Source organism: Amblyomma americanum, chromosome 4 (assembly GCF_052857255.1).
Source record: "Amblyomma americanum isolate KBUSLIRL-KWMA chromosome 4, ASM5285725v1, whole genome shotgun sequence".
In the NCBI taxonomy this organism is placed as follows: Eukaryota; Metazoa; Arthropoda; class Arachnida; order Ixodida; family Ixodidae; genus Amblyomma; species Amblyomma americanum.
In genome coordinates this window covers 51,024,632-51,051,153 of record NC_135500.1, presented here as the reverse complement: position 1 = coordinate 51,051,153, position 26,522 = coordinate 51,024,632, and the positions used below count along the sequence as shown (strand labels likewise).

At 50.2% G+C, this 26,522-nt stretch overlaps 1 protein-coding gene across 1 annotated transcript in view; it reads left to right on the top strand.

Annotated features, from left to right (window-relative positions):
• Window positions 1-19,467, top strand: part of LOC144129490 (uncharacterized) — an 84,796-nt gene extending 65,329 nt beyond the window's left edge. The window contains exons 11-16 of the mRNA XM_077663657.1: window positions 508-770; window positions 1,095-1,198; window positions 1,902-1,995; window positions 3,678-3,860; window positions 18,677-18,799; window positions 19,221-19,467. Of these exons, the coding sequence (XP_077519783.1) occupies window positions 508-770; window positions 1,095-1,198; window positions 1,902-1,995; window positions 3,678-3,860; window positions 18,677-18,799; window positions 19,221-19,340 (887 nt within the window). The 3' untranslated portion in view covers window positions 19,341-19,467. The remainder of the gene's footprint in view (window positions 1-507; window positions 771-1,094; window positions 1,199-1,901; window positions 1,996-3,677; window positions 3,861-18,676; window positions 18,800-19,220) is intronic.
• The last annotated feature ends 7,055 nt before the right edge of the window (window positions 19,468-26,522 follow it).

Sequence of the window (26,522 nt, the reverse complement as noted above, 5' to 3'; positions counted from 1 at the left end):
GAATTCCCCCGTAGTCTTCTTCCATTTTCAAACCGGAATAAGCTTTTTTTGTCGTGTGGAACGGTGTGCTTCAAACCTATACAACGAGCGAGATTATACTTTGTATCCTTTATTTCCCTATGCGAAGTGTAGCACATCGGTATATTGCGTAGTAAGCTGAATTGTTAGGGCCTCAGTGCTGTTGCAAAGTAAATGCGACGGCCCACTTAGTAAGCGTCCCCTTCGCCACCCACAATTTGAGAACGCAGGCGCCGATCTCTCTCTCTCAAACGCTCATGGCGGTGTTTTCAAACTAAGCCTAAGGCGTTCAAGGGTGATTACCTGAGCTTCACCCAGGGTGAAAATTTCAGCATTCCTCGAGAACTTTTGTTTTCTGCCGCTATGTAGCTTACATGCATACCCACTAACTCAGGGCGGATCTTAACGCCTGCTCGCGAGGTCCCGTAAACGACCTACCGCCTGAAAAACTCGACCTTCCTATGCCACTTCCTCCGTTACTCCCGGCAGAGTTCCACCCAGACTCTACGGCTGCTGGCCCGGGCACTACGTCACCTTCGCCGAAGGAGACTGCCTCCACGTCTTCGACTGCGTCCGCCGCGACGACCAAGGAGGCGCTGCGGTCGCTGCTCCGCTCCCCGCAGGGAACTACTGAGGTGTTCGCCATGCGCACAGCCCGCTGGCTGGTGGTGCACCACCTGGATGGGCTGGTCGTCGAGCTCGGCAGCGCTGTCAGCGGCGTGGCCACAGAGCATATCACGCGCCTCGCAGAGGTAACGCACTCTGGCTCATCGGAAGTATGAGTTCTTCCACATCTTTAGTCCCGATTTTTCTTCGAAGTCGTAGATTTGTTAAAATCTCCCTGTTGGATGCCTGTGTCTCAGATGTTTAGCCGTATTTGTTGTTTCACAATTAGCAACGGTAAATTACGATAAATTTCTTTTGCGCCATTTACAGTCAGCAACAAAAATCCTTAAGTAATGAACACAAACAGCTGCTTTTCATTTCTTTTCTCTTAATATCAATCAACTCTCAGCATTATATAGCAACGTGTTCGATCGAAGGGTTCTTCAGCAGGTGTTCGCCGCTCTGCGCAGATCTGTCAGCGGCAGCTTGGTCGCATGGGCAAGTCTTTCACGCTCGTGCTACCGGAGTCAACCACACTGTTCGCCCAGTACGACCTCGACGCCCTTCTCACCACGTGAGTGCGCGCCGCTTTGCTCTTTCCTCCTTGGCTGTGAACAGACGGTGTGTGGTCGGAGTATTCTCAGAATAGCACTGAATTCTTGTCCTGTCGAGAGATCTATGCACGCTATTAGGGCATAATTTTTGACATTCAAGATTCTATAGAACCGCACCGGTCTATCCCATTTAACACTATCTCTCTCTAGCTTCTTTACTATCCTCCGCTACGGCGTTAACTACTACTTTGTGTGAAATTTAGGCTGCGGAGAAATAAAGTATTTGCATCGCTGCATGCATTACAGCGCAAACTGAATTGCACCGCATGTGGTGTAGGTGGTCGTCCTTGGCATCAGGTATACCGGGTGTTTTAGCGAACGCTTTCAAAAATCTTCATAAATAGGCTTTTTTGGGTAAAAAAGTGGCTTTTGCGGTATAGTATTATTAGTGTCGGCAGACATCAGAAAACCAGTCAATCGTCTTAAGTAGTAAGCTGGCTACTAATTTTTAATAATTATAGCTTTTTAGCTAGTAGTTAGGCGCCTAGTTACAATTCGAGACTTGTAGCGGGTAGCTAGTAAAAGCCATATCAGTCTTTAGAATTTCGAAAACGCGACTACCCTCGCCGCTCACAGATGCTACAGTTATTTTCGCCATACACAGAAACAAAATTCCCGGCACTCCTAATTCCTCGTTGGCGACCCTTGTGGTGTCTTGCGCAGGCGGGGCCTGTATCCGATACAGAGGACGCACCTCACCAGCGACCTCCGGCACGCGAGCTGCCCCGCGCCGTACAAGGGGGCCCCCTTCGCCATCGTGAGTGCGCCCCATTTCGTACGAGAAAGTGAAAGCAACAACACCGAATAATCCTTTCAATTAGTCCCATATTTCCTGCTTTCCTTTTTAATGCTTGTTGAGCAAAAACTCCGCCGTCATCAGAAAGCCGTGGCGGGCAAGCGGAGTACATCGAGAAAGGCAAGCCGACTTGTGCGATGAACGGAAATAGGTTTGGAGGCCTCCTCCTCGTTCCTGCGGGGATGCGCAATACCCTCCGAGCTGCATAACCAAGCAGACTGCGGCCAAGATCGGGGCGGCTGGCTAAACGCCTCCCTCCCGTGCACAGAGCGAGGGGTCATCTTCCGGACAGATTTGATGTGGTACATGCACACAGCGGCGTGTCGGCTCCTCGAGAAACGCAAGGAAATATGATACCCGCTGTAGTATTCACGTATTCTTCATCTGAAGTTGAATCGCTCGAGTCCATCAGGTGAGACAGCAATGCTCGGCCGGAGGCGTCAGCTATCTGCCGACGAAGTATGTACGTGACCATCACAACGCAACGAAACGTGCGAGCGAGCTGCTGCAGGGAAAGAACGTTCACCCCCCAAGCCACCGACAACAAATGGGCGATGGGTATAAATGCTTTCGCATTTACGCATAACAGTTGCTCAGGTAACCAAACGTAACCAAACTGTAACCAAACGTGGAGCTGGAAGCTCACTGGACTTGCTAGGTTGTATGCCTCTTCAACATTATTTTTTTACTTTGGCAGGGCGTTGAAAAACCCGTCGTTCGCTAATTCTGGTCGGAATGACAGCTCTAAAGAAATGACTTGTTCCCAGACGCGCTCTCAAAGTACTTCTCAAAAACTAAGACAGACACTTTAAGCTGAAAGTCAGCTCTTTGCACCGTGCCATTCGTCCTTACGCGCAGCGAGCCATGTGAGCTTAAACGAACTTGAGCAGCAGTGTGCACAAGATTGAGCAAACTCACAAAAAATTTCTTTGCACTTAAGTTTGCTTATCAGCGGAAATGCGAAGACCTCTCCGTGTCCCCTGTTTCTCCCTCCATTTTTCATTTTTATTGTCTTTGTAAACCCGCCGCGGTGGCGCAGTGGTTAGAGCGCTCGGCTACTGATCCGGAGTTCTCGAGTTCGAACCCGACCGCGGCGACTGCGTTTTTATGGAGGCAAAATGCTAAGGCGCCCGTGTGCTGTGCGATGTCAGTGCACGTTAAAGATCCCCAGGTGGTCCAAATTATTCCGGAGCCCTCCAATGCGGCACATGTTTCTTCCTTTCTTCTTTCACTCCCTCCTTTATCCCTTCCCTTACCGCGCGGTTCAGGTGTCCAACGATATATGAGACAGGTACTGCGCCATTTCCGGTCCCCGGAAAACCAATTATTATTAATTATTTTCTTTGTATATTATATTTTCTTTTAGTTTTATTTTAAGTGCTTATTTCTTTATTTTTTTGTTTTCTTTCTATTTTACCTTTTTTTCGCTTCGTTTGACTGAGAGGTGGAGCGGACATTTCTTTTACACGTTTCCTGCGCACGCTCATGAGCCAAGAAAGGCTTTCGCCTTGAAAGAATCAGACAGCTGCGGTCGAGAGGGCATCGGGCACCAGTCCTGTGTTTTCTGTCTTGGGTTGTGCGCCTTCCGCGCCACAGTGCCGAGATGAGTGCCATCTCGTGCTGAGGTGCCGTCCCCGCCACAGGAGCACATCCTCAACCGTACTCGGTCGGCGCTGGGGGCACGCCGCCGACGCCAGGGTCTGTCGCGGCTCTTCTTCAGCGTCAGCCTGATGGGCGCGCACTTCCTGCTCGACCGGGAGCCCGTGCCCAACGTCAGCGCCACTTTCGCGGCGGCAAAGTTCCAGGGCTTGATGCCGTACGCGCAGGCGAGTATACACGTGCGCGCGTATGCATGTACAACAAACGGTGAGACGACGCGGGCTGTGGTTATGTGCGAGTGTGCTTTGTAGCTAGGCTGTTCTAGCGTTGGCCATGTGGTGAGAGAGGGCTTTATTTTGAGAATCGTCGCCTCGATTTCTGGGCTGATTGACCAAATTTCACAGCTGAGACGGTTTGTAGGATACACAAGATAAGATAGGCCTGTCTTATCTTACTGGAAATCAGGCACGTAAGCTCTGCCTTAAGGGTATGTAGCGAAAGGTTTAATAGTTAGTATTTGCTATTTTGTTCCTTAAATAGTGCCTCTTTCTATTTACACAGACTCATTAGCATTCATCAGTACACATGCCAGGCCACGTGATGCGCCGCAAAACACAAAATGTCTCCCTTAAAGTCGAACGAACGGGCCTCAACAGCCTAGGTGCAGCGTGCTTGACTTGCAACCCAAGTTTGCACGGGTTCGATTCTCAAGGAATTATCACAGTTTTCTCTCCACCGTAATTTAATTCACATCGTTATATGTCATAACGACATTGCAATTATGCTGCGATCTCACAGTCACCATTTAACTGGAGTTTAAATCATTAACGTTCCACACCTCGGCGTGTAACGTCACAGCCCTCTCGCCCAATTCTGAATTTGTGTTGCAACACGCGCGCCTTCTCCTGCAAACATCCACTCTAACACTGTCAATTTAAAACAAGAGCCGCGAGGCAGCAGATTTACGACCACTTTGACATTGCGCTCATTCTCATTTAATAATGCTGTTACATAACTCCAGACATATTTGCACATCGTACAACTGCTGCGCATGCGAAACGCTTCAGTCCCTTCCAAAGCTCGAAATGGAACCGCGTATTGCCTGGCGCCAGGCGAAATGGGAGGTGGAGGGATTAAATCCGCCCGGCACATTCCCGTGCCCCCACTGCCTCCGCGTTTCGATAGAGGCGCAGTGCAAAAGGCGCCCGCGTGCTGTGCGATGTCACTATGAAGTGCCCCAAAGGTCAGTTGCCACCGCAACGCCCAGTATCCACGGTCCCGGTGAGGCCGGTCAACCTGGTTAGCGTTTGCCAGTGGCAGCTGGGATGTAGTGCACGTTAAAGGTGCCCATGGGGCCAAAATTACACCAGAGTTCTCCACTACGGCACCTCTTCCTGTCTTACTTCTTTAACTCCAACCTTCTCCCTTCCCTCACGGCGCTGTTCAGGTGTCCAACGAGAAGTGAGACAGTTACCGCGCCATTTCCGTTCTCCTCATAACTACTATGCCCCCCCCCCCGCCTGTCAACTGGAGTGACTGGGCTTAGTTACGTGCCATGATGCGTCCTGTAGCGACTCCGACGGTCGGGAGCGATTAAGCCGGGGCCCACATCATCATCATCACCCTAACTACACCCACTGCAGGGCAAAAGCCTCTCCCATGTTTCTCTAATTAACTCTGTCCTTTGCCAGATGCGCCCACTCTATGCCTGCAAACTTCCTAATCTCATTCGCACACCTAACATCCTGCCGCCCCCTGCTACGCTTGCCTTTTCTTGTAATCCACTCCGTTACCCTTAAAGACCAGCGGCTATCTCACCTTCGCAGTACGTGCCCTGCCCAATCCCATTTCTTCCCCATGATATCGACTAGGATGTCATTAATACGTGTTTGTTGAATCAACCACTCTGCCCGCTTCCGGTCTCTTAACGTTAAACCCATCATTTTCCTTTCCATGGCTCGCTGTGTTGTCCTTAACTTAAGCTGAACCCTTTTCGTTGCCCTCCACGTTTCTGCCCCGTAGGCGAGTACCAGTAGTATACAGCTATTGAACAGTTTTCTCTTCCGAGATACTGATAACCTGCTATTCACGGTCTGAGCAAATCTGCCATATGCGCTCCACCCCATTCCTATCCTTCTAGTTATATCCCTCTCATGATCCGGATGAGCTGTCACTACCTGCCCTATGTAGACGTATTCCGTTACCACTTCCTGCACCTCGTTGCCAAATGTGAACTGGTGTTCCCTTGCTAGATTGTTGAACATTACTTTGGTTTTCTGAATGTTAATTTTGATACCCACCGTACTGTTTTGTCTGTCTAACTCAGTGATCATGATTTGCAGTTCATCTCCAGAGTGACTCAGCAAAGCAGTGTCATTAGCGAATCGCAGATTATTTAGGTATTCTACATTAACTCTTATCCCAAACTGTTCCCAATTCAGGTCTCGGAATGCCTCCTGTAAACATGCGGTGAATAGCACTGGCGATATCGTGTCTCCTTGCCTGAGGCCCTTCCTTATTAGAATTTTATTGGTGACTTTATGGAGGACAATGGTAGCTGTACAGTTCTTATATATATCTTCCAGTATTGTGACATAAGGCTCATCTACACCGATTCCGTAATGCCTGTACGACTGCTGAGGTTTGCACTGAGTCGAATGCTTTCTCATAATCAATGAAGGCTATATACAGGGGTTGGTTCTATTCTGTGCATTTCTCTGTCATCCGGTTGATATGGTCTAGTGTGGAATATCCTTTACGAAAGCCCGCCTGATCATTTGGTCGATTAAAGTCTAAGGTTGCCCTGACTCTATTAGCGATTACCTTAGTAAATACCTTGTAGGCAATGCACAGGAAGCTGATCGGTCTGTAATTTTTCAAGTCCTTGGCGTCTATTTTCTTATGAATTAAGATTATATTTGCGTTTCTCCCAGCTTCTGGTACGGTCGAAGTCGTAAGGCATTGCTTATACAGGGTGTCTAGTTTTTCTGGCGGAATCTCCCCTCCGTCTTTCAACAGATCTGCTGTTACTTGATCCTCCCCAGCTGCTTTTCCCCTTTGAATTACTCCTAAGGCTTTCTTATTTCGTCTTTCCTTACTGGCTTTAACGGATTGCTGTGGGCTACTGTCTCTATCATTAACGTTCTGATTACAATGGCTACTGTAATGATTTGTTTAAAACTCTTCGGCTACTTTAACTTTCTTATCCACATTGCTAATGACATTGCCCTTCGTCGTCTTTTAGTGCATACGTCTGGCTTTTACCTATGGCTGGTTTCCTTTTCACCGCTTTTCGGCTACCTCAGTTTTTTAGAGCATGCTCGATTTTCTCCGTATTCCCGCTTCAATATTAAACTTCCTTATGCCGGCTACCTTGAGCTTATTTATTAACTGCGATTGCTCTGCTAGGTCTGTTCTGTCGGCGGGTAAGACGGCCTCATGCTTCCACATAAGGGGCTCACATAAGGGTTGCAAATCTCCTTGAAAGTTGCGAGCGTGCTCTCTGCTGCTATGTAAGTGAGCCTTGGCATTCGTTTGCCATCGTCAGATTCAGTGGCAAGTCTGATGATGTGAAGGCAGGGTATTCAACAAGTCGAAATTAACTATGCCGCACGACGTTCCTCTCAATGTGAAAGACCTACCACCCGGCAGTTGCGCGTTGGTTCCCAGCTCCAAAGTTTCTATGCCATGCGAGGGCTTCTGGCTGGGCGAACCATTACTGCATTCTAGGGTGCTCAGCTTTTACTGGAATCTACGAAAAGGATGCGCACTAGTAGTGAGCCCAGAGGGCCAGTAAGGCGCAAAACTTGGCAGTATCCAGTGGTAAATAGCGAGTAGTGGCTGATAATCCCGGCTAATCATCACCTAAGAGATGGTCTTAAAATACGGGTACCAGATTAGTCATCCAGTTTGGGACGCGTACGCATAGATACCATATTTTGGCAGCTCTTTGTGTGGACACGACGAAGCATGGTGCATGAATGACGCTTTATTGAAGAAGGCAAGCGGTTATATAACAGAAATGGGGGCTGCTTCTGTCCGGCTAGGCGCGTGTGCATGACTTGCACTACGTCACATCTCCCCTCTCTTTTTTTTTAATCGTCGAATCAAGTAGAGTTTCAGAACTCAGGCGCCGGGTATCTTCGTGGTGGTTGGCGCTTCCGTTCACTCCTGCGGAGTTGTGTAGATTCGGATGTCCCTGTAGTGTCTGGGACTCCCACAGCTGGCAGCGGCGCGGGAGTCTTGTGGTCTGGAGACGAGGGAGGAGGAGCCGGATTGAGGTGTTCTCTTGTGCGCTGAAACTGTTGACCCTCTTCCGTTTTGACGATGTAGGCACGAGGAGTCTCAGCCCGCTGTACGACCGTGACAGGGGACCATGATCTTGAGGGCACATTGTACATAGTTGCGGTCGAGCCAGTGCGAAGCTCTGGAAGAGGCCGTGTACCTCTGTTGTAGAAGCAGCGTTGCTTGCTCCTGATGTCTTCTAGCCTTCGTCGCACGGTCTTGGGTGGCACTGTTTGTGGCTGTAGGTGGCTGGTTGGTACAGGAAGCAGCGTTCTTGTCTGTCGGCCCATGTGCCTCTGCACAGGGGACTTCAGAGAAGAGTCCCGAGGTGAATTTCGACACTCAAGCAATGCGGCACAAAACTCAGTGCTGCCGAAACGGAACCGCCTTAACAGCTTCTTAGCTTCCTGTACTGCTCTTTCTGCCATTCCATTCGAGCGGGGATAGTACTGACTAGACCGGACGTGTTGCAGGCCAATCTTATCGGCGTAATCCTTGAACTGTTGGCTACTGAAGGGTGGTCCGTTGTCTGTGCAAAGTCGCCTTGGGAAGCCATGTGTTGCGAAGATGTCATTTCATGCTGCAATAACCTTGTTGGCTGACGGCGCTTGCACAAGCCTGATTTCAAAAAAGAAAGAGTAGAAGTCAACAACGACTAAGTACTCGGCACCGTTGTGATGACAAATATCAGCTCCTATTGACTCCCAGGGCAGAGTTGGTATCTCGTGACTTAACAGCGGTAGTCGCGCATTTCTTGATTTGTACTTTTGGCATGTTTGACAGCGTTGAGCGACTTCCTCAATATCGCTGTTTATACTTGGCCAGAAGGCAACGGTTCGGGCGCGTGCCTTTATTTTTTCTGCTCCTGTGTGCGCAGCATGAAGAGAAGCCAGTACCTCACTGCGCAGTCTGGCAGGAATGATAAGGCGATTGCTCCGGAACACAAGGCCGGATTCAGTATGCAGCTCGTCGCGGAAGCTCCAGTAGCTGCGTAGCTCGGTAGTGACGTCAGCCTTGTCAACGGGCCACGCTGTGCTTGCATACTGGCGAAGTTTCACCATGCTTGGGTCACGGTCCGTCTCCCGCAGAACTTGCTCCAGGCGCCTATCTGAAGCTTGAAGACAAGCGATAGTGTTAACGTGGAAATGCGCGCAATGTTCTACGAGCTGTGCTTTATTAGGAAAACGTGATAACTCGTCAGCGATGAACAGTTGTTTTCCCGGAGTATACTTGACATTTATATGGTATTTTTGTAGGTTTAGACGCATACGCTGCAGGCGGAGAGGGCACTGGCATAATGGCTTCTTGAAAATCATTTCGAGCGGCTTGTGATCAGATTCCACAATGACTTCTGGCTGCCCGAAAATGTAGTCCTTAAATTTTTCACAGCCGTGGACGATTGCTAGCATCTCTTTCTCTATCTGCGCGTACCTTTGCTGTGCTTCTGTCAGCGAGCGAGATGAGTAAGCTAAGGGGTGTCCATCCTGCATTATCACAGCGCCAATTCCGTTTTGGCTGGCGTCTACAGATAGGGTGATTGGTTTGCCCTTCTGGTAATATGCCAATATGGGAGCCGTTGCTAGTGCTTCGCGCAGTGCTTCAAAGCTTTTTTGATGTCTGTCTTCCCAAACCCATGCAGCATCCTTTTTTAAAAGTTCTCGGAGCGATGCTGTGAGCGTTGACATATTAGGAATGAAGCGGGAAACGAAGTTCACCATACCCAAGAATGTCTGTAGCTCTTTCCGGTTGCAAGGGGCCTGCACGTGGAAAATATCTTCCAGTCTCCCTGGATCCAGGCTCAACCCGTCGCGCGTCAACACGTGGCCTAGGTACTTGACGGATTCCTGCAAGAAGTTACTTTGTTTTGTTCAATTTCAAGTTGTGCTCCTGACATCTTGTCAGCACATTGACAAGATTTGCGTCATGCTCTTCTTTAGTGCGACCCCAGACTAGAATGTCGTCCATTACGACTGCTGTGCCAGTGAGACCTTCTAGTACTTTGTGCATGGCGCGCTGAAATATTTCGGGAGCCGAAGAAATGCCGAAAGGCATACGTAGGAACCTGTAACGACCGTACGGAGTGCTCATTGTGCAAATTCTGGAGCTTTCCTCATCCAGTTTTATCTGCCAAAATCCCGTACCGGCATCCAAAGTCGAAAAGTATTGTGCTCCACACAGAGACGGTGCAATGTCTTCTAGCGTTGGCATAGGATAATGTTCCCTCAGCAGCGCTTTGTTCAAATCAGATGGATCGAGACATATGCGTACCTTGTCGTTCTTTATGACGGTAACCATGTGGCTGGACCACTCGGTTGGCTCGGTCACCTTGGAAACTACTCCGGCTGCTTCCATGCGGTCCAGTTCCGCTTTTACTCTGTCCTCGAGTGCGAACGGAATCCGGCGTGCTGCTTTGACCACTCCTTGGGAACCTGGCTTGAGCTTCAAGTGGTAGACGACACCCTTGAGCTCGCCTAATCCGGAGAAGACGTCTTCATACGGCTTGACTACGTCGTACAGCTCTTGGTGCTCCAGTGAAGCAATTCGGCGAATCAAGCCTAGCTTCTCGGCAACTGAGCCGCTAAGAGTCACGGGTATGTCGTCTTCCATTACGAAGAATGTCGTTTCAAATGTTCCCTCGGGTCCGGTCACATGAAGGTGACTACATTTCGTTGCTTTTTTCTGAAAGCCAAAAAATGTGTTCAGCACGACAGCGCAGTTTTCGGGTTGCTTTTGAGTTATCTTCTGCAGCTGGCTGCGTGATATGACCGAGCAATTGGCTCCTGTATCAAGCTTGCAGGCAACGGGCGTTTCTTCTATTTTCACGATTGCAGTCCAGCGGTCGTCTTTCTTGCTGCTTGGCGATAAAGTTTGCAACCAGAAATTATCTGCCTGTCCGTCTGAATTCGCTTCCAGTGACGCCACTTTTTGCTCTTTCACGCAGAGGTTAGCGCTCTTCGTTTTGCACGCAGCTGCAAAATGATTTCTTTTGCCACATTTTAAGCACGTGCGTCCCTTTGCAGGGCATGTTTCACTGTTGTGAACACGAGCACATTTGTTACAGCGACTTTTCATTTGAAGGACCGCATTGACCTCCACTTGACAGTTCTTGCTGGAGTGTATTTCTTCACTTTGCTCTTTGCCGTGTTCCCGAGCTCGACACATTTGAACAGTTTTGGCCAAGGAAGCATTTTCAGAAAGAAGCGTTTCTTGAAGCTTCTTTTCTCTCATTCCCAGAATGATTCTGCTTCTTAGCATGCGTTCTTCCAGCTCACCGAATTCACAGCTTTTTGCTAGTACACACAGCTCCGTTAACCAATCGTTAAAATGTTCGTCTTCCTTCTGGTCACGCTTTCCAAATCGAAACTCGTGGTAAGCTAGGTTTAGTGCTGGTTTGTAGAACGCTTCAAACTTTCGCTTCAGTACAGCAATGTCGCTTTTATCCTCTCCAGCATCAAATACGAAAGTGCTGTACGTTTTGCGTGCGTCTTCTCCAATACTGATGAGAAAAGTGGCTGCCTGTACCTCTTTCGGTTGTTGGTCCAGGTAGGTTGCAGTTAAGAAGAGCTCGAACTCTTGCTTCCATGCTTCCCAGCTATGCCAGACATCTCCCGTTGTATCCAGGGCCTTCGGTGGTGGCAGCAGCGAAGTGACGGGGGCGGCAGGCTGGGCGCGGTGCTGCTCGGCGTCTGTCATGGCTCTGGTCCGATGAAATTACCCGGGCCTCCCGGATTGCCGTGCTTCTGCCGTCGGTCACGTTGCCCGGTTGCGTTGCGCGATCGCTAACCGGCCACTTCTGACACCATGTGGACACGACGAGGCATGGTGCATGAATGACGCTTTATTGAAGAAGGCGAGCGGTTATATAGGCAAGCGGTTAGATAACAGAAATGGGGGCTGCTTCTGTCCGGCTAGGCGCGTGTGCATGACTTGCACTACGTCACACTTTGGTTGTGACTTCGAGTCACAGCCGAGGCACCATCGCGTGAGCGAAAACACGGGCTTCTCTAGTAGTCGAATTTTTTTTCAGTATGGTGAAACCTGGCTTGGGCGAGGAAACCGCATATCATGACTCCTGTTATAAGTTTCCCTACCTCACTGATTCGGAGATACCCACGAATGTTCAGTGGTTGTGGAAGTTTTCTTGGAGGCGTAGGACCGCATATTTGGCAAATAGCGAGGGCCCGTCCTCAACGGAAGGCTGAAAAAGACCTCGACGCTATGAGCATCAATTCTAAAATCCCATGCTGTCCCCAAACCCTTACCTGATTTCCGGTACACATTTCCAGCAATGCAATTCCCTTCCTTTAAAACCATCTTCTTTGTCCCAAAGCAGATTGGTTCTCCCCAGCTGTGCCGCCGCTACGTAGCTTTTCCCCTATTATTGTCACGTAGTGTTGGCAATGTGATGAACAAAACTGAGGCGACTAGCGTTCACAAAGAACTGAACAAACGCGTTCGGCAGTCATCGAAGAGCAATCAGCGCCACTCTCAACCGCTCTTAGGTTAATTCTCGGTAAAAATTTCGAGATAATGTACTGAAAGAACTTAATCTCGATAACATAGACGTTGCTGCACAGGGCTACAGACATTTTATATAAGCGGGGTCGCATCTATCGTTACAAAGTGCCGCCATTGAGCATAAACAAACATCACTGAGCTTTGTTTCCTTAACTCGTTCTTATATAAGCATCGACCCGATGCGCAAAAGGAGAATGAATGGTAGCGAAAGTAAACACTGATAATGCAACCCCAACCGTACATCAGCGAGCGTAATACTACAACCAAAATACACGCTGAAAATGCAAACACGCTGTAAAAAATTTGCTTGTACGGGAGTAAAAAGGGAGTAAGCTGTCTGCTAGCGCATTCCTATTTAGAGGCTGGGTATTCTGCCCCCGTACTGGGGATGATTTCCATCACTAAAAATGCGGAGCACTTACGGTTGGCGACGCAAATTTTCTCTTCAAGATATCCAAGATTCTAGCTGTTACGAAGATTTTAACATAGGTTTCAATCTCTTACATTTTCTAACACCAAGACCTCCAGTGCCACGTTTGAAAGGCTGCTCGATTTCTAACTGCATCCAGTTGCTATGCTTTGCGATGGAAATAGGTGCCCATTGCCAGGAGTTTGCATTCCGTATATTTAGTTATCTAAATCTCCTCCGGTACTTGGGCAGCATGCTCTGCCAATAACAGGGAATGCGGTAGAGAACAGCTTACTACCTTTTTACTACTATAGAGGCTAATTCGTGTTTAGAGTGCAGTAGTGTCCATTACCACGCGTAACTGGGCTCCAAATGCCCGACATTCACCACTCCCGGACATGCACGGCGCAGCAGCGATGCTTCGCTCCATAGGGCACGACTTCGTAGTTCATTTCACGACGCTAATGTTTCTGGAAGGCTTCCACTTGCGGCGCTTCCCATTTGAGTGGTAGGCCTGCCTTTCTCTGCTGGTGAAAGGCTCTTTACACACAGCATGTAATACGGACACAGTCCTAGAAATCTGCAGACGACTTTCTTCTCGTCAGGGCTCGGAAACTGGACAACAGCAGGTTTGGGTCGCATGCCGTCTTTGCTGGTGATGTAGCCGAGGATGATCAGTCCTTGGTAGGCAGAATGACACTTTTCAAGCTTCAGTGTAAGCCCGGAAGACTTGATTGCGTCCCTCCGCCTCTAGAGATGATGGTTGAAGCTCGTCGCGAAATCTATGACGTCCTCTGTCTGCAGCAGACAGGTTTTCCACTTGAGGCTTGCCAGCTCTCTGTCCATTACTCGTTCAAATGTTGCTTGTGCACAAGAGTCTAAATGGCACGACCTTGACCTCGTGTTGGCCGTCCGGCGTGATGAAGGCTTTCTTTCCTTTAGTCGACTTCAATCTTCCAGTATCCGCTCTTTAAATCCATCGACTGAAAAGTAATTCGAACGTCAGAGTCGTTCCTGTGAACCGCCTGTTCAGAGTAAGGGCTAGACGTCTTTCGTCTTTATGTTGTTCAATCGCCGGTAATCTACGCAGAATCGAAGAGTTCCGCTTCTCTCGCCAGAACAACCGGTGCCGCACAAGGGCTCATCGACGTCTGGAACACCTCGTCGCAGCACATTTCTTCCACTTTGTGCCAGATGGCTTTGAGCTCTCGCGAATAGGAACTGTATGGCGCCGAGCGTGTTCGTCGGTTAAGGGGAGAAGTTGTACAATCGGCGTTTGTCGAAGCTTTCAGATGATGACGAGAAGCGCTCCCTGTAAATTCAAAAAAAAACTACGTATCTGGTCTTGTTTGTTGCGAAGCAGGGCTGGGTTTGTGTTGAACGTGGGCGTGGCCTTCCTTATGTGAGTCGTCTGAGGATCGGTCGGAGAGGTCGAAGGCTTCTCCAACATCGGGCATTTCGTTCAAAAAAGCAATCGTCGTGCCTTTGTTGATGTGTAAATATTCGCTGAAAACATCAGCAACATCTCAGCTTGTCCAATCTGGAGCGTAGAGGATTAGCAGCGTAAAGGTTTGGGCAAGTTGGTGAGACATGCTCTGGGAGGAATGGCGCGGTCAGTTCTGGAAACGGGCGACACCTCTTGCGATGCTGGGTCCTCGGTAGAAGAGCAATTACGTTGGTATCCTCGCCACCAACAGAGACAACGGGGCTTGACCTGCCTGGGTGGGGCACTTACTCTATCGTCGAGGACACACGGGGAAACGTAGTGCTTCACAGTTCTTTTGGAAGGTATGGCTTCATCCTTCTGAAAGGTGATGAGCTTAGATCAGATGTTGAGGATCACGCGATACTCAGCCATGAAGTCCATGCCCAGACTGCACAGCGAGAACACTGCTTCTTGACTATGAAGACCGTGGGATAGGCAGAATATCGCGCTGAGTATGAGATGCAATGCATAGGATGTGGTAGCAGCTCCGTTCTCGAAGTAGTGACAACCCAGTGCCGCTGGAAATATATGCGTATAGCCGTCAATGCAAGAACCGAATTCCTCCACCTCCACTTCCACTGAATTCTCCTGGACGTTGCCTTTAATAAATACTATTTACGTAAAATTGGTGCATCAAGTAGCCCTCTGTGCCCCACATGTGGTGTGCCCGAGGATCTTACACATTTGATCTCCCGCTGTCAATTCTTCAACCATCATTGCAAGGCACTTTTCAGTGCCTTAGGACTCCGACGGGATAGCCCCGAGCACCTGGAGCATGTGCTTGGACCCTGGAGGGACGCGGCTTCGTGTATGCGCGGCACAAAAGCATTTTTAGTGTTCCTAAGAGAAACGGCTTTGGTGGACATTCTTTGACAATTATGTGTGTGTGTGTGTGTGTGTGTGTGTGTGTGTGTGTGTGTGTGTGTGTGTGTGTGTGTGTGCGTGTGTGTGTGTGCGTGTGTGTGTGTGTGTGTGTGTGTGTGTGTGTGTGTGTGTGTGTGTGTGTGTGTGTGTGTGTGTGTGTGTGTGTGTGTGTGTGTGTGTGTGTGTGTGTGTGTGTGTGTGTGTGTGTGTGTGTGTGTGTGTGCGCGCGCGTTCGTGCGTGCGTGTGTGTCTGTGTGTGCGTGTGTGTGTGATTTCACCATTCATCTTTCTTTTTTGCTCGTTTCCTTTTTTTCCTCATCCTTTTCTCTACTTTTCTTCTCTTTCACCCTCACTTGGAGTAGCATGTCAGGCCGACAGCCAGGCAAACCTCTCCTGTTCCATTAAAGCCCTTCTCCTCCTCCTCTAAGCCCACGGAATGATTGTGCACGTTGGGCACACTGAAAGCGCATTGATTTACTACAAGAAATCACTCGGTTGACTCGAGGCGCGTTGCATGTCATATCAACAGAAGTGTTCAAGCTGATGAAAGGCTAAAGCGCGAAATATTTTACACCCAATGATTTCGCGACTTCTTGCATGACTTAGAAAGGACACGCATAGAATTGTGACCACTGTGGAGCGCGATATTCAGTGACAGATGTTTTTCGATGGGGCATGTAATATCATCTATTTATTATTCCTAGTCTTCTCCGGTTGAATGCTGATTCCCGAGCGTGTTCCCATGGGGCGTTCCTGCGATGTCATGCGTGACGTCCCTGCATGATTGCCGGTCATCATGGCGTCTTGCAGTGATGTCATGCGTGACGCCACTAGATGCTGAGCAGTTCAGTGGTGTGGTTCTGCGCCGACGACGCGAAGGACAAACAACGCTGATGTCGACGCCGCGTAACAAGCAAACGTACCAATGACACCTTTCTCTGTAAAACAGCCAGAAGACGACGGAGAGGGCGAATAAATGCCCTATAGCAGCGCTGGTCCTGTGCATTTCTTAGCCATACCGCTAGTATTTTCTGCCGTTTTCAAGCCGTTTTCAAGAGCATCTTCGCCTTGCTGCCATTCTCATCGGGGTGCACTGGAACGAGTTTCGGCGAGGTTTAAACCCAGGAAGGATGCAGCTTTCACACCGGTCACTTACTTGAACGGTGCCCCTCTTCCGCCAGCTTTTGATGACATTCTGAAGATGGGCCCAAAGTTCAGCCTGGAACCACCAGCACACAAACAAGAGCTTCTAGCAGCTGTGCACAGTATCGCCAGGATGGCCCCACCATAAGAGAGGACCCACTGTGTGTCGGAATGTGTTGCATGCCTGGAGAAAACATGTGGAAGCAGCAGGAGGAGTTAAGTCCTGCGACCCTTGATTTCCCACAAAGAGAACAGTGTCAGTCTTCTACAGGCGGATAAAGAAGGTGGGTTCGTCGTGCTTCCATCTTCCGTGAGTGCGAAAATGCGAACGAAGCGATTCAGAATAATTTGAATCCATGGGAAACAAAACCTCCTAATGCGAGGGCTCTAGCTCTCCTTCTGCTCAAACAGCTTAGTTTGACTGCAGAGGAAAATTATATTCGCAAATGTGAACAAAATATCTTCCGTGCCTTTTTCACGGCAAAAACTCACAAGCTGGGAAATCCTTTTCGAGCCATCTTGACTGCTTCCGCCTCATCCTTTTGCAATTTGGAGCTAGACACCCCTGGTGAAGAGCCTCAGCGACGGCTTTCCCAGCGCCAATGCTGCTTTCTCGATCGACATAGAGGACTTGGTTTATTCAATACCGCAGGCTCAGCTTCTAGAAGCAGCGCGCTATTTGAATGAGGCCGACGGGATTGTTGCATTCCAGAACAAATGCGCAATAGCACTCGACTCCTTCCTGGAACTGCTGAGTGTATGTCTAATTTTCACTATTGTACAGCACAGTGACAACTATGTTGTACAAAACAAAGGCATCTGCATAGACTGGAGTGTTGCGCCCGTGCTCTGTAAAGTATTTTTGGCCAAGTTTGATTCGTCACTGCAGAAAGCAGTTCACAACAGCGTATTGCAAAAATTTTTAAATATGTGGGCGATTTTTTAATCATTTTACACTTATCATCAACTGACCTACTAACCCCTGCGGCGGACCACATTTTAAATGTTTTTAGTACCTGATCCAAGAATTTGCTCTTCACCAAAGATTACCCACTGACAACACCCTTAGGTTTTTCAGATTTAGAACTCAAATTTTTAGCTGACGGACACGCTTGCTGGAAGTATGCTCCTCGGTCTAAAAAGGCGTTTTTGCCTTTTGCTTCCGCTCACTCCCTCACTGTGCTTCCGCTCACTCATGGCATTACCAACCTGTGTTTCTTAAATGTGCTGAGAAAAGGTGCCCGCATGCTATGCAGCAGAGTGTTGCCGAGCAGGTGGGCAGACTGGACGCTTCTGGTTTTCCTTCCTCGTTGCTGAAGGCGGTCGCTGAAACTGCGAAAAAAATTGAAGAAACCTCCTGCCAATACCGAGCACCCAAAAGATTGGACAATAAACTTGCAGGTGATCCCCCACTGCAATAGAATTTCGCATGGCATGAAAACATTTTTCCAGAAATTTGCTGTGAATTTGGTGTTTCTGGACCCCCGAAAGCTTTCCAGTCTTTGCGTCCGCATATCAGGTTTTCAGCGAGAACCTGCCCGCAAAACAAAACACCAAACGATGTTTACGAAGTGTGCTGTGGGGGTGGTATATGCTATCCCTACTTGAAAATTGGTTTTCGGGGAAAGCAAATGTGGCAGTATCTGTCTCACATATCGGCGGACGCCTGAACCACGCCGTAAGAGAAGGAATAAAGGACGGAGTGAAAGACGAAAGTAAGAAAGAGGTGCCGTAGTGAAGGGCTCCAGAAAAAATTCGACCACCTGCGGATCTTTAACCTGCACTGACATCGCACAGCACACGTCGGGCGCCTTAGCGTTTCGCCTCCATCGAAACGCAGCCGCCGCGGTCGGGTTCGAACCCGGGAAGTCCGGATCAGTAGCCGAGCACCTTAACTGATCCAACACGGCGGTCACTCTATCCCTACTTCGTGTGGAAAAATTTACATAGGGCAGACGGGTCAGTGCTGGAACGAGCAACTCGGGGAACACGGCCGAACGCTGCGTTCTGGTACAGGGTGCAACCTGGCCATACATGGGAAAGAGTGCCAGAACTGCTCACCTTTGCTTAACAGCACCGCCATAGTCGGCCGCGGAAAGTCCAGGCACGAGCGCGAAGTGTTATAAACGTATTTAATCAAAAAGAACGAACGTGTGTGCATAAGCCACCCGTCTGTTATTATCATTGACAAAGAGTGGCATTTTTTATCTGGTTTCTATTGACGTCCGGACTTTGATGAGTGTATGTGCGCTTGCGCAAGTAGTGGCGTTCGTTTTACGTTTCTCGTCTCTCAGCGGGAAGTTTGGACGCCTTATCGAGCGACGTCCATCTCATCGCAGGTGTGCCGGCTGCTCATGTCGGACGGATGGAGCGCGCACGCCAACCTGGAGACTGACTGCACCGAGGCGACCAGGGGGATCCAGTGGGTCTCCGCTTTCGCGCCCTTCTCCGGTGACTGGATCGTGAGTGCCACAGGCACCTGTTTCGTAGCGCGTCTACCACTATGCCTGCGATGTCTAACAGTGCGAAAGAAAAGCGGCATCCAAGTCGACTCAATATTTTATTATGAGATAACATGTCCATGGGTAGATGTACACAGCGATGTTGTACCCAGAGGCGACCTACAAAGTGACCAGCCCCTTCCGAACATAACAAGATCTCGTGACCACAGCTATCAAATTCTCCAAAGCACCCATTACCCGCTCACATTGCTGTTCTATGGCCCAAGACCAGCAGGAAAATTTTCTGATAAGATGTAACCTTAGGCTCCCAAAGCTGCCGTTATAACAGTGTTATTTTGTTTCTTATGTTGTAAATTATCATGAGACGACGAACTATTTCCTTCGCCTTGTATTGGCGCTGTTGTCCACTCCTTCCTCGCAGATCGGCCTGAAGGGCAAAATACGCGGGCTGGCGGTCTTCGACGTCGAAGGTGACGACCGCGACGGCTACTGCGGCGAGAAGCATGTCCTTCTCCGGCGGCTCAGGGACCTGCTCGCCTGACACCCGCGCGGCTGCGAGCGTTGCCGCGGCGACGCCAACGGCAGCGACATAAACGCGAACGCGTTTCGGGTGCTTTCTCTGTAAAGCGACCGCTGTATGCTATGTGTAGCGGTGTTTTCTTAATTCACCAGCACCAGTTTGATGCTCAATGTCTGGCTGGGGTCTTCTTCTCTACAAAGCGCACTGTTTGTGCGAAATATAAATTTTTGCTCGAAGCAATATGCCCTCTTTGGGAACTTCTGCTTAGCAGTTTTACAGCTGGCAGTGACCTGCGCATGCCATCTCCCAGAGCTGGCTGAAAAGTAGGGCTGAGATTGAACATAAAGTCAGTACGCAAGTCAGGTCGCTGGATGGCTGGCTTTTTCTTTTGCTCGAAAATATGGCGGCGGCTGCATCGTTCGCACATAACTTGCGCAGTAGTGTGCGCGTGTTTAACCAACTAACTCGCAAAAAAAATCACAGCACTGTTCAAGAGGACATAGGGCTGCCAGTCTTGTTTTCTGTGTCTTTACTAGGCTGAGCTCCTTCCTCGCCGGAGTCCTCCCACCTTGCCATCTCGTCCTGAGGGACTGTCCGTGCCACAGGAGCACATCCTGAGACGTACTCGGTCGGCGCTGGATTTCTTTTTTTTGCATTGTGACCTGCATCGCTTACGGTTTTAAGCGGGGTCTCCTGGGACAAACCACTGAGGTTCTGAAGGCTTGAAATCACGCAAAAGCGAGAGGAGGAAAACATCGGCACGTGAGAGGAGAGCACAACCTCTGGAAGCAGAAGGTCGATGAATGTAAATCGATGTGACAGGTGTGTAGAGAGGCTAAAAAGCATGACACGTGGGGCGTGATCATGAAAGTATTCATGTGATGCCACATCCATGTGGCCTCACAAAACAAATTGACCTCACAAAAGTAAGTGTACGGGCTAACTAATTTTAGTGGCCGCCATCTTAGCTATGACGTCACACCGAGAAGCGTCATCTTGGATTTGGGAAACCGAAAATATGTCACCATTTCATCCCCTGACGTCATAATCGCGTGGTTCCTCTTCTATACGCCATACCTCACCGTGACGTCATCACTGGTTGGCAACCGAATTTGGCCGCCATCTTAGATTTGAGCTTGCGAAACTATGCCACCTTCTTGTAATATGGCGTCATTATCATGTGGTTTCACTTTTGTGAGCCGCATTGGATTTTGACGTCGTCATTGGCACCTGAATCTGGCGCAATCTTGGGTTATGACGTCATAGCCACGTGGCGGTTTATGTCGGCTGCCATCTTGGATTAATTAATAACGGCAACTACCATTATTTAGGGTTCAACTTATGTTAAGGACAACGGAGCGAGCCATAGGAAGAAAAATGATAGATGTAACGTTAAGAGACCGGAAGCGGGCAGAGTGGCTGAGGAACAAACGCGGGTTACGTCGCAGTCGAAATCAAGAGGAAGAAATGAACATCTGCAGGGCATGTAATGCGAAGGCAACGTTGTCGCTGGTCCTTAAGGATAACGGCGTGGATTCCAAGAGAACGCAAGCGTAGCAGCGGTGGCAAAAGGTTAGATTGGCGGATGATTGTAAGAAGCTTGCAGGCATAGGGCGGGCGCAACTGGCAAAGGACAGGGATAACTAGAAAAGAGAGGGGAGAGACCTTCGCCCTGCAGTACAGGGGCTGGAATAGGGGCTGTATTCTAGTCGCTGTACCTGCACTGTGTGTAGATAGGCTGATGATGATAATGATTCGCGGACATATTTATTTATAAGTGAGGTCACCAATTAATCACCAATGGTATATATCGCTGACGTCGCCAATCAATCACCAAATCGATATACTAATGCCGTCACCAATCACTAATTGGGTAGCTATATCGGTTTGCTATCGGGGCCGCCATCCTGAGTTACTCGGAGAGAAAATTTCAGCCGAAGGGAGGTGGTATCAGACCCCAAGAAATCGAGAAACTCGATAAGAGCTTAGGCTCTTAAAATTGGAGGGGACACTAAAGGTCCACCTGAAAGGCATGAAACGATAGCGTTATTGAGTTAATTACCCATATGTGCGGAATTTGAAATTGACAACTTTACATTCATAGGTCCTGGGAGTCTTGAGTAAGCGGTAAGGGTGTATATATATATATATATATATATATATATATATATATATATATATATATATATATATATATATATATATATATATATAGGGCAGATAGGGAGATGGAAATAACTAGAGTAGGAATTCGATGCAGCGCATCTGGCAGGTTCTCTCATCACGACTGAAGTTTCAGGGAAGGTACACGTTGCCAAGGACCAGAGAATAAGGTCGGCTTGCCGTTCCGATCACAGAGTCACAGAGACCAGCACCAGCGCGCCGCTCGTGCCCACAACAACCGCTTCGTCGTCGTCGGCACCAAACAAGGCTGTCGCGCGGCGCTAGGCACGTGGCATTATTCCCCCCCGTGAAAGAAAACATCGTCCCGATGACAAGGTGAGAGGAAGAAAAAAAAATGAGGTGAACTGTACAATAACGCAAGGTTTCACTTGCAGGAAGCGCTCAGTAGCGCGAAAAGTATGGCTTTAAGCGCACCACATGCACAATTTCAGGCCGCTGGCGTCGAACACTGACGGTCACAGTTCCATCTGGAATGACTTCGTAATTAACGTTGTTTAAGCGGCGCAGGACTTTATAGGGTCCGAAAAAGCGGTGGAGTAGTTTCTCGCTCAAGCCTTTGTGGCGCACGGGGGTCCACACCCACACTTGGTCCCCTGGTTCGTAGTGGACTTCCCTGTGCCGGAGGTTATAGTGGCGAGCGTCGGTGGCATGCTGCTCCTTGATGTGCAGGCGGGCCAGCTGACGGGCTTGCTCGGCCTGTTCTGCGAAATGGGCGGCATCGGATTCGACCGCTTCTTCCCCGCACGGGAGCATCGCGTCCAACATCGTGCGGGCCTCTCTGCCATATACGAGACGGAACGGCGTAAACTTCGTGGTTTCCTGCGGCGCCGTATTGTAGGCGAAGGTGACATACGGCAGGATCTCGTCCCACATTTTATGTTCGACGTCGATGTACATTGAGATCATGTCCGCCAAAGTTTTGTTTAGTCGTTCCGTTAATCCATTTGTCTGAGGATGATACGCTGTTGTTGTGCGATGCTCGGTATGGCTGAGAGTTAAGGTGTCCCGCAGTAGCCGAGCTGTAAACGCCTTTCCTCGGTCAGTAATGATGGTCGACGGTGCACCGTGTCTGAGCACAATGTCGTTCATAAATAATCGAGCAACTTCGCCGGCAGTACCTCGGGCAAGGGCCTTCGTTTCGGCGTAGCGTGTTAAGTAGTCTGTGGCGACTACGATCCACTTGTGTCCGTTCGAGGATAAAGGAAATGGGCCTAAAAGGTCCATGCCCACTTGCTCGAAGGGTGTGAGGGGTGGTTCAATAGATTGCAACATACCGGATGGCTTGAGCGTGGGTTTTTTTCGCCGCTGGCATTGTCGACAAGTCTGTACGTAACGTCTAACGCTCGGAGAAAGATGTGGCCAGTAATAGTTCTGCCGGACTCGGTTTAGGGTGCGTGTAAAGCCAAGATGCCCTGAAGTTGGTTCGTCGTGGCAGGCCAGGAGGATTTCGTGCCTTAGATCAGCCGGTATGACTAGCAGGTATGTTTTCGCACTCGACGTAGAATTCTTATAAAGCACCCCATTGCGGAGGCAATACGACGACAACCCCCGAGCAAGATACCGGGGTATTGTAGGATGCCCACCTTCAAGATGGTCAATAATCAGTCGCAGCTCGTCGTCGGCACGCTCTTTGGAGGCGAGATCGGACGTAGTGACTGCTCCGAGGAAGCTATCGTCGTCGGTGGCATCTGACGAAGGAGGGCCGACAGGCGCGCGGGACAGGCTATCAGCATCGGTGTGCTTCCGGCCAGACTTATAAATAACATCGAAATCGAACTCCTGCAGGCGCAATGCCCAACGTGCTAAGCGGCCACAAGGATCCTTTAAGTTTTTCAGCCAACACAAGGAGTGATGGTCAGTGATGACACGAAACGGTCGGCCATAAAGGTACGGGCGGAACTTGGCAGCGGCCCATACTACCGCCAAACATTCTTTTTCAGTGGTGGAATAGTTACACTCTGCACGGGAAAGTGCACGGCTGGCGTAGGCAATTACTTTCTCGACCCCGTCTTGGTGCTGAACTAGAACGGCACCAAGGACGACGTTGCTCGCATCCGTGTGTAACTCTGTGTCCGCATCATCGTCGAAATGTGCCAGGATCGGGGGTGACTGGAGCCGGCGTCGTAACTCGTCGAAAGCCATCTGCTGCTCGGCGCCCCAGGAAAATGATGCGTCATCTCGAGTTAGGAGAGTCAGAGGGCTGGCCATCTTAGCAAAGTGTTTGATAAAGCGACGATAATAGGAGCACAGCCCCAAAAACCGTCGGACTGCTTTTTTGTGGGCGGGGACGGGAAAGGCAGCAACGGCAGCAAGTTTCTCAGGGTCAGCTCGGATGCCATCAGCACTCACGATGTGCCCAAGAAACTTCAATTCGGTGAACCCGAAGTGGCACTTTTGAGGCTTGAGAGAAAGGTTCGCAGACCGGACAGCTTCGAGAACAGTTCTCAGGCGGCGCAGGTGTTCTGTGAAAGTCGGTGAAAAAATTATCACGTCGTCGAGATAAACAAGGCATGTCTGCCACTTAAGACCTGTGAGCACAGTGTCCATCATACGCTGGAAGGTGGCAGGAGCACAGCAGAGCCCGAATGGGAGGACGCGGAATTCATAGAGCCCATCTGGTGTTACGAAGGCAGTTTTTTCACGGTCCCTCTCATCAACTTCAATTTGCCAATAACCACTCCTGAGGTCAATGGAGGAGAAGTACTTGGCTCGGCGAAGTCGGTCGAGAGAGTCGTCAATCCGTGGCAGCGGATAGACGTCCTTCTTTGTCATACTGTTAAGTTTCCGATAGTCCACGCAGAAACGAAGTGTTCCGTCTTTCTTTTTAACGAGGACTACAGGCGACGACCATGGGCTGCTTGAAGGTTGAATGACGCCATCGGCGAGCATCTCCTTGACTTTCTGTTGGATAGCGTGTCTCTCCCGAGGAGACACACGATAGGGCTGCTGATGGATGGGTCGAGTGCCTTCATGCGTGATAATCCGGTGTTTAATGACCGACGTTTGCTGCACTTTAGATGAAGACGTGAAGCACACACGAAACTCCAGCAATAGATCTTGGAGTTGCCTCTTTTCAACGGAGGAAAGGCTAGAATTGATGTCGACAGCGTGTACGGCATCATCCGGTTCAGTGCTAGGCGTAGCTTCCTCTGAAGCAAAACATTCGGCGACTTCGTGCAGATGGTCGACGTAAGCGATGCCAGTGCCACGGAACAGATGTCGATGTTCATTGGAGAAATTGGTGACAAGCACCTCCGTCTCTCTTCCACGAAGGAAACAAAGACCTCTTGCCACAGAAACTCCCAAGGCGAGTGAGAGGGAGACATTAGGCTCAACAACCCGGAGGCCGTGATGTGGCTCCTCACAAGTAACTCTGGCGAGGATGCTGGCACGTGGTGGCACTGTGAGGCTATCATCGGCGACTCGCAGCGTGGAGTGGGACCCGCGGTACTCATGCCTTTCAGTGGCCAGTTTGGCGGAAAACGTCACCAAGCGGTTCGGTAGATCTATAGTGGCACCGTGGTCACGAAGGAAGTCGATGCCAAGAATAACATCACGAGAGCATTCGCGTAGAACAAGAAAAGTCGCAACAAATGTGCAGCCTCGCACCGTAACCCGGGCTGTACACATACCCAGTGATGCAACCACATGTCCGCCTGCCGTCCGTATGTCTGGTCCGTTCCATGGCGTCACCACCTTTTTCAGTGTCCTTGTAAGCCGCCCGCTAAGGATAGAATAATCGGCTCCCGTATCAACTAAAGCGCTGACCTCCTTCGTGTCGACGATAATAGGGATCTCCAGGGAGACCCGGCCAAGACCAGGGCCTGTCGACGTCGGTTCGGAGTGAAGTGAGCGGTGTGGCGGCGGAAGCTGGACGGCGGTTGGGTGGTCGGCGTCGGGACAATTTAAGCGACACGGGGGTGATAACTGGTCGGCGATGCGCACGACGTCGGGGCGATCTGGTCTGTGCGGCGAAAACGGGACAGGAATTCGGCGTTCGACGTCGGGGTGAATCGAGCGGTGCGGCGGTGGATGCTTTACGGCGAATCGGTGTGCGGCGGCCTCGCCCCCAAAGGTCGCCGGAGCTAGTTTTCCCGATGAGGGCTCGAGGAACCATGGCGTCCAGCGGTATACCGTGGCCCAGAAGGCGAAGAGTGACGAGGCGAAGGCGAGCGCGACTCGCGACGAGGAGAATGTGGCAGACTACGCTGGCGGGTGACGTACTCGGCGATGTCCTGAGGCCGCTGACCAGGCCGTGGACGAGAGCTGTCGGGGGAAAATCCTCTAAGGCCCATCTGACGATAAGGGCACTGCCAGTAGAGGTGACCTGCTTCGCCACAGTGGTAGCAGAGAGGGCGGTTATCTGGAGCGCGCCAGAGATCAGTCTTCCGGGGCGCCTGGCGCCGATCTGCCCAAAGGGGCAGCGGTTCCGCAGCGTGCACAGCGACCTGAGGTTGCGTGTAAGGCGAAGAGGTAGGTAGCAGGGCTGGGCGGCGTGTGACATCAGCATAAGTCATCCGCTGGGTGGGGCCCGGGGGTGGTGGTGGAACGACTGTACTTGTCGGTGGCGTGAGTGCGTTCTGGACCTCCTCACGGATGATGCTGGCCAGGGAAGCTGCACCAGGAGTAAATGATCCATGAAGTTACTGGAGCTCCTCGCGAACCACGGTGCGAATGAGGTCGCGAAGGGAGCTCATATCTTGCCCGGGATTGTAGTCGGTTCGGTCAGACGGCGGTAGTGTGGAGATGGAATTCAGTGGCCGACCGTACTGGCTGCATCGCTGCTGTAGCAGTTTCTCCATGGTCACAGCTTCAGCCAGAAACGCCGCGACTGTGGTGGGCGGGTTCCGCACGAGGCCGGAAAAAAGCTGTTCTTTGACGCCGTGCATCAGGTGCCGCACCTTCTTCTCCTCACTCATGGACGGGTCGGCGCGATGGCAAAGGCGCGTGACGTCTTCAACGTACATTGCGACCCCTTCGTTCTGACGATGAACTCGAGAGGTTAGGGCACGCTCGGCA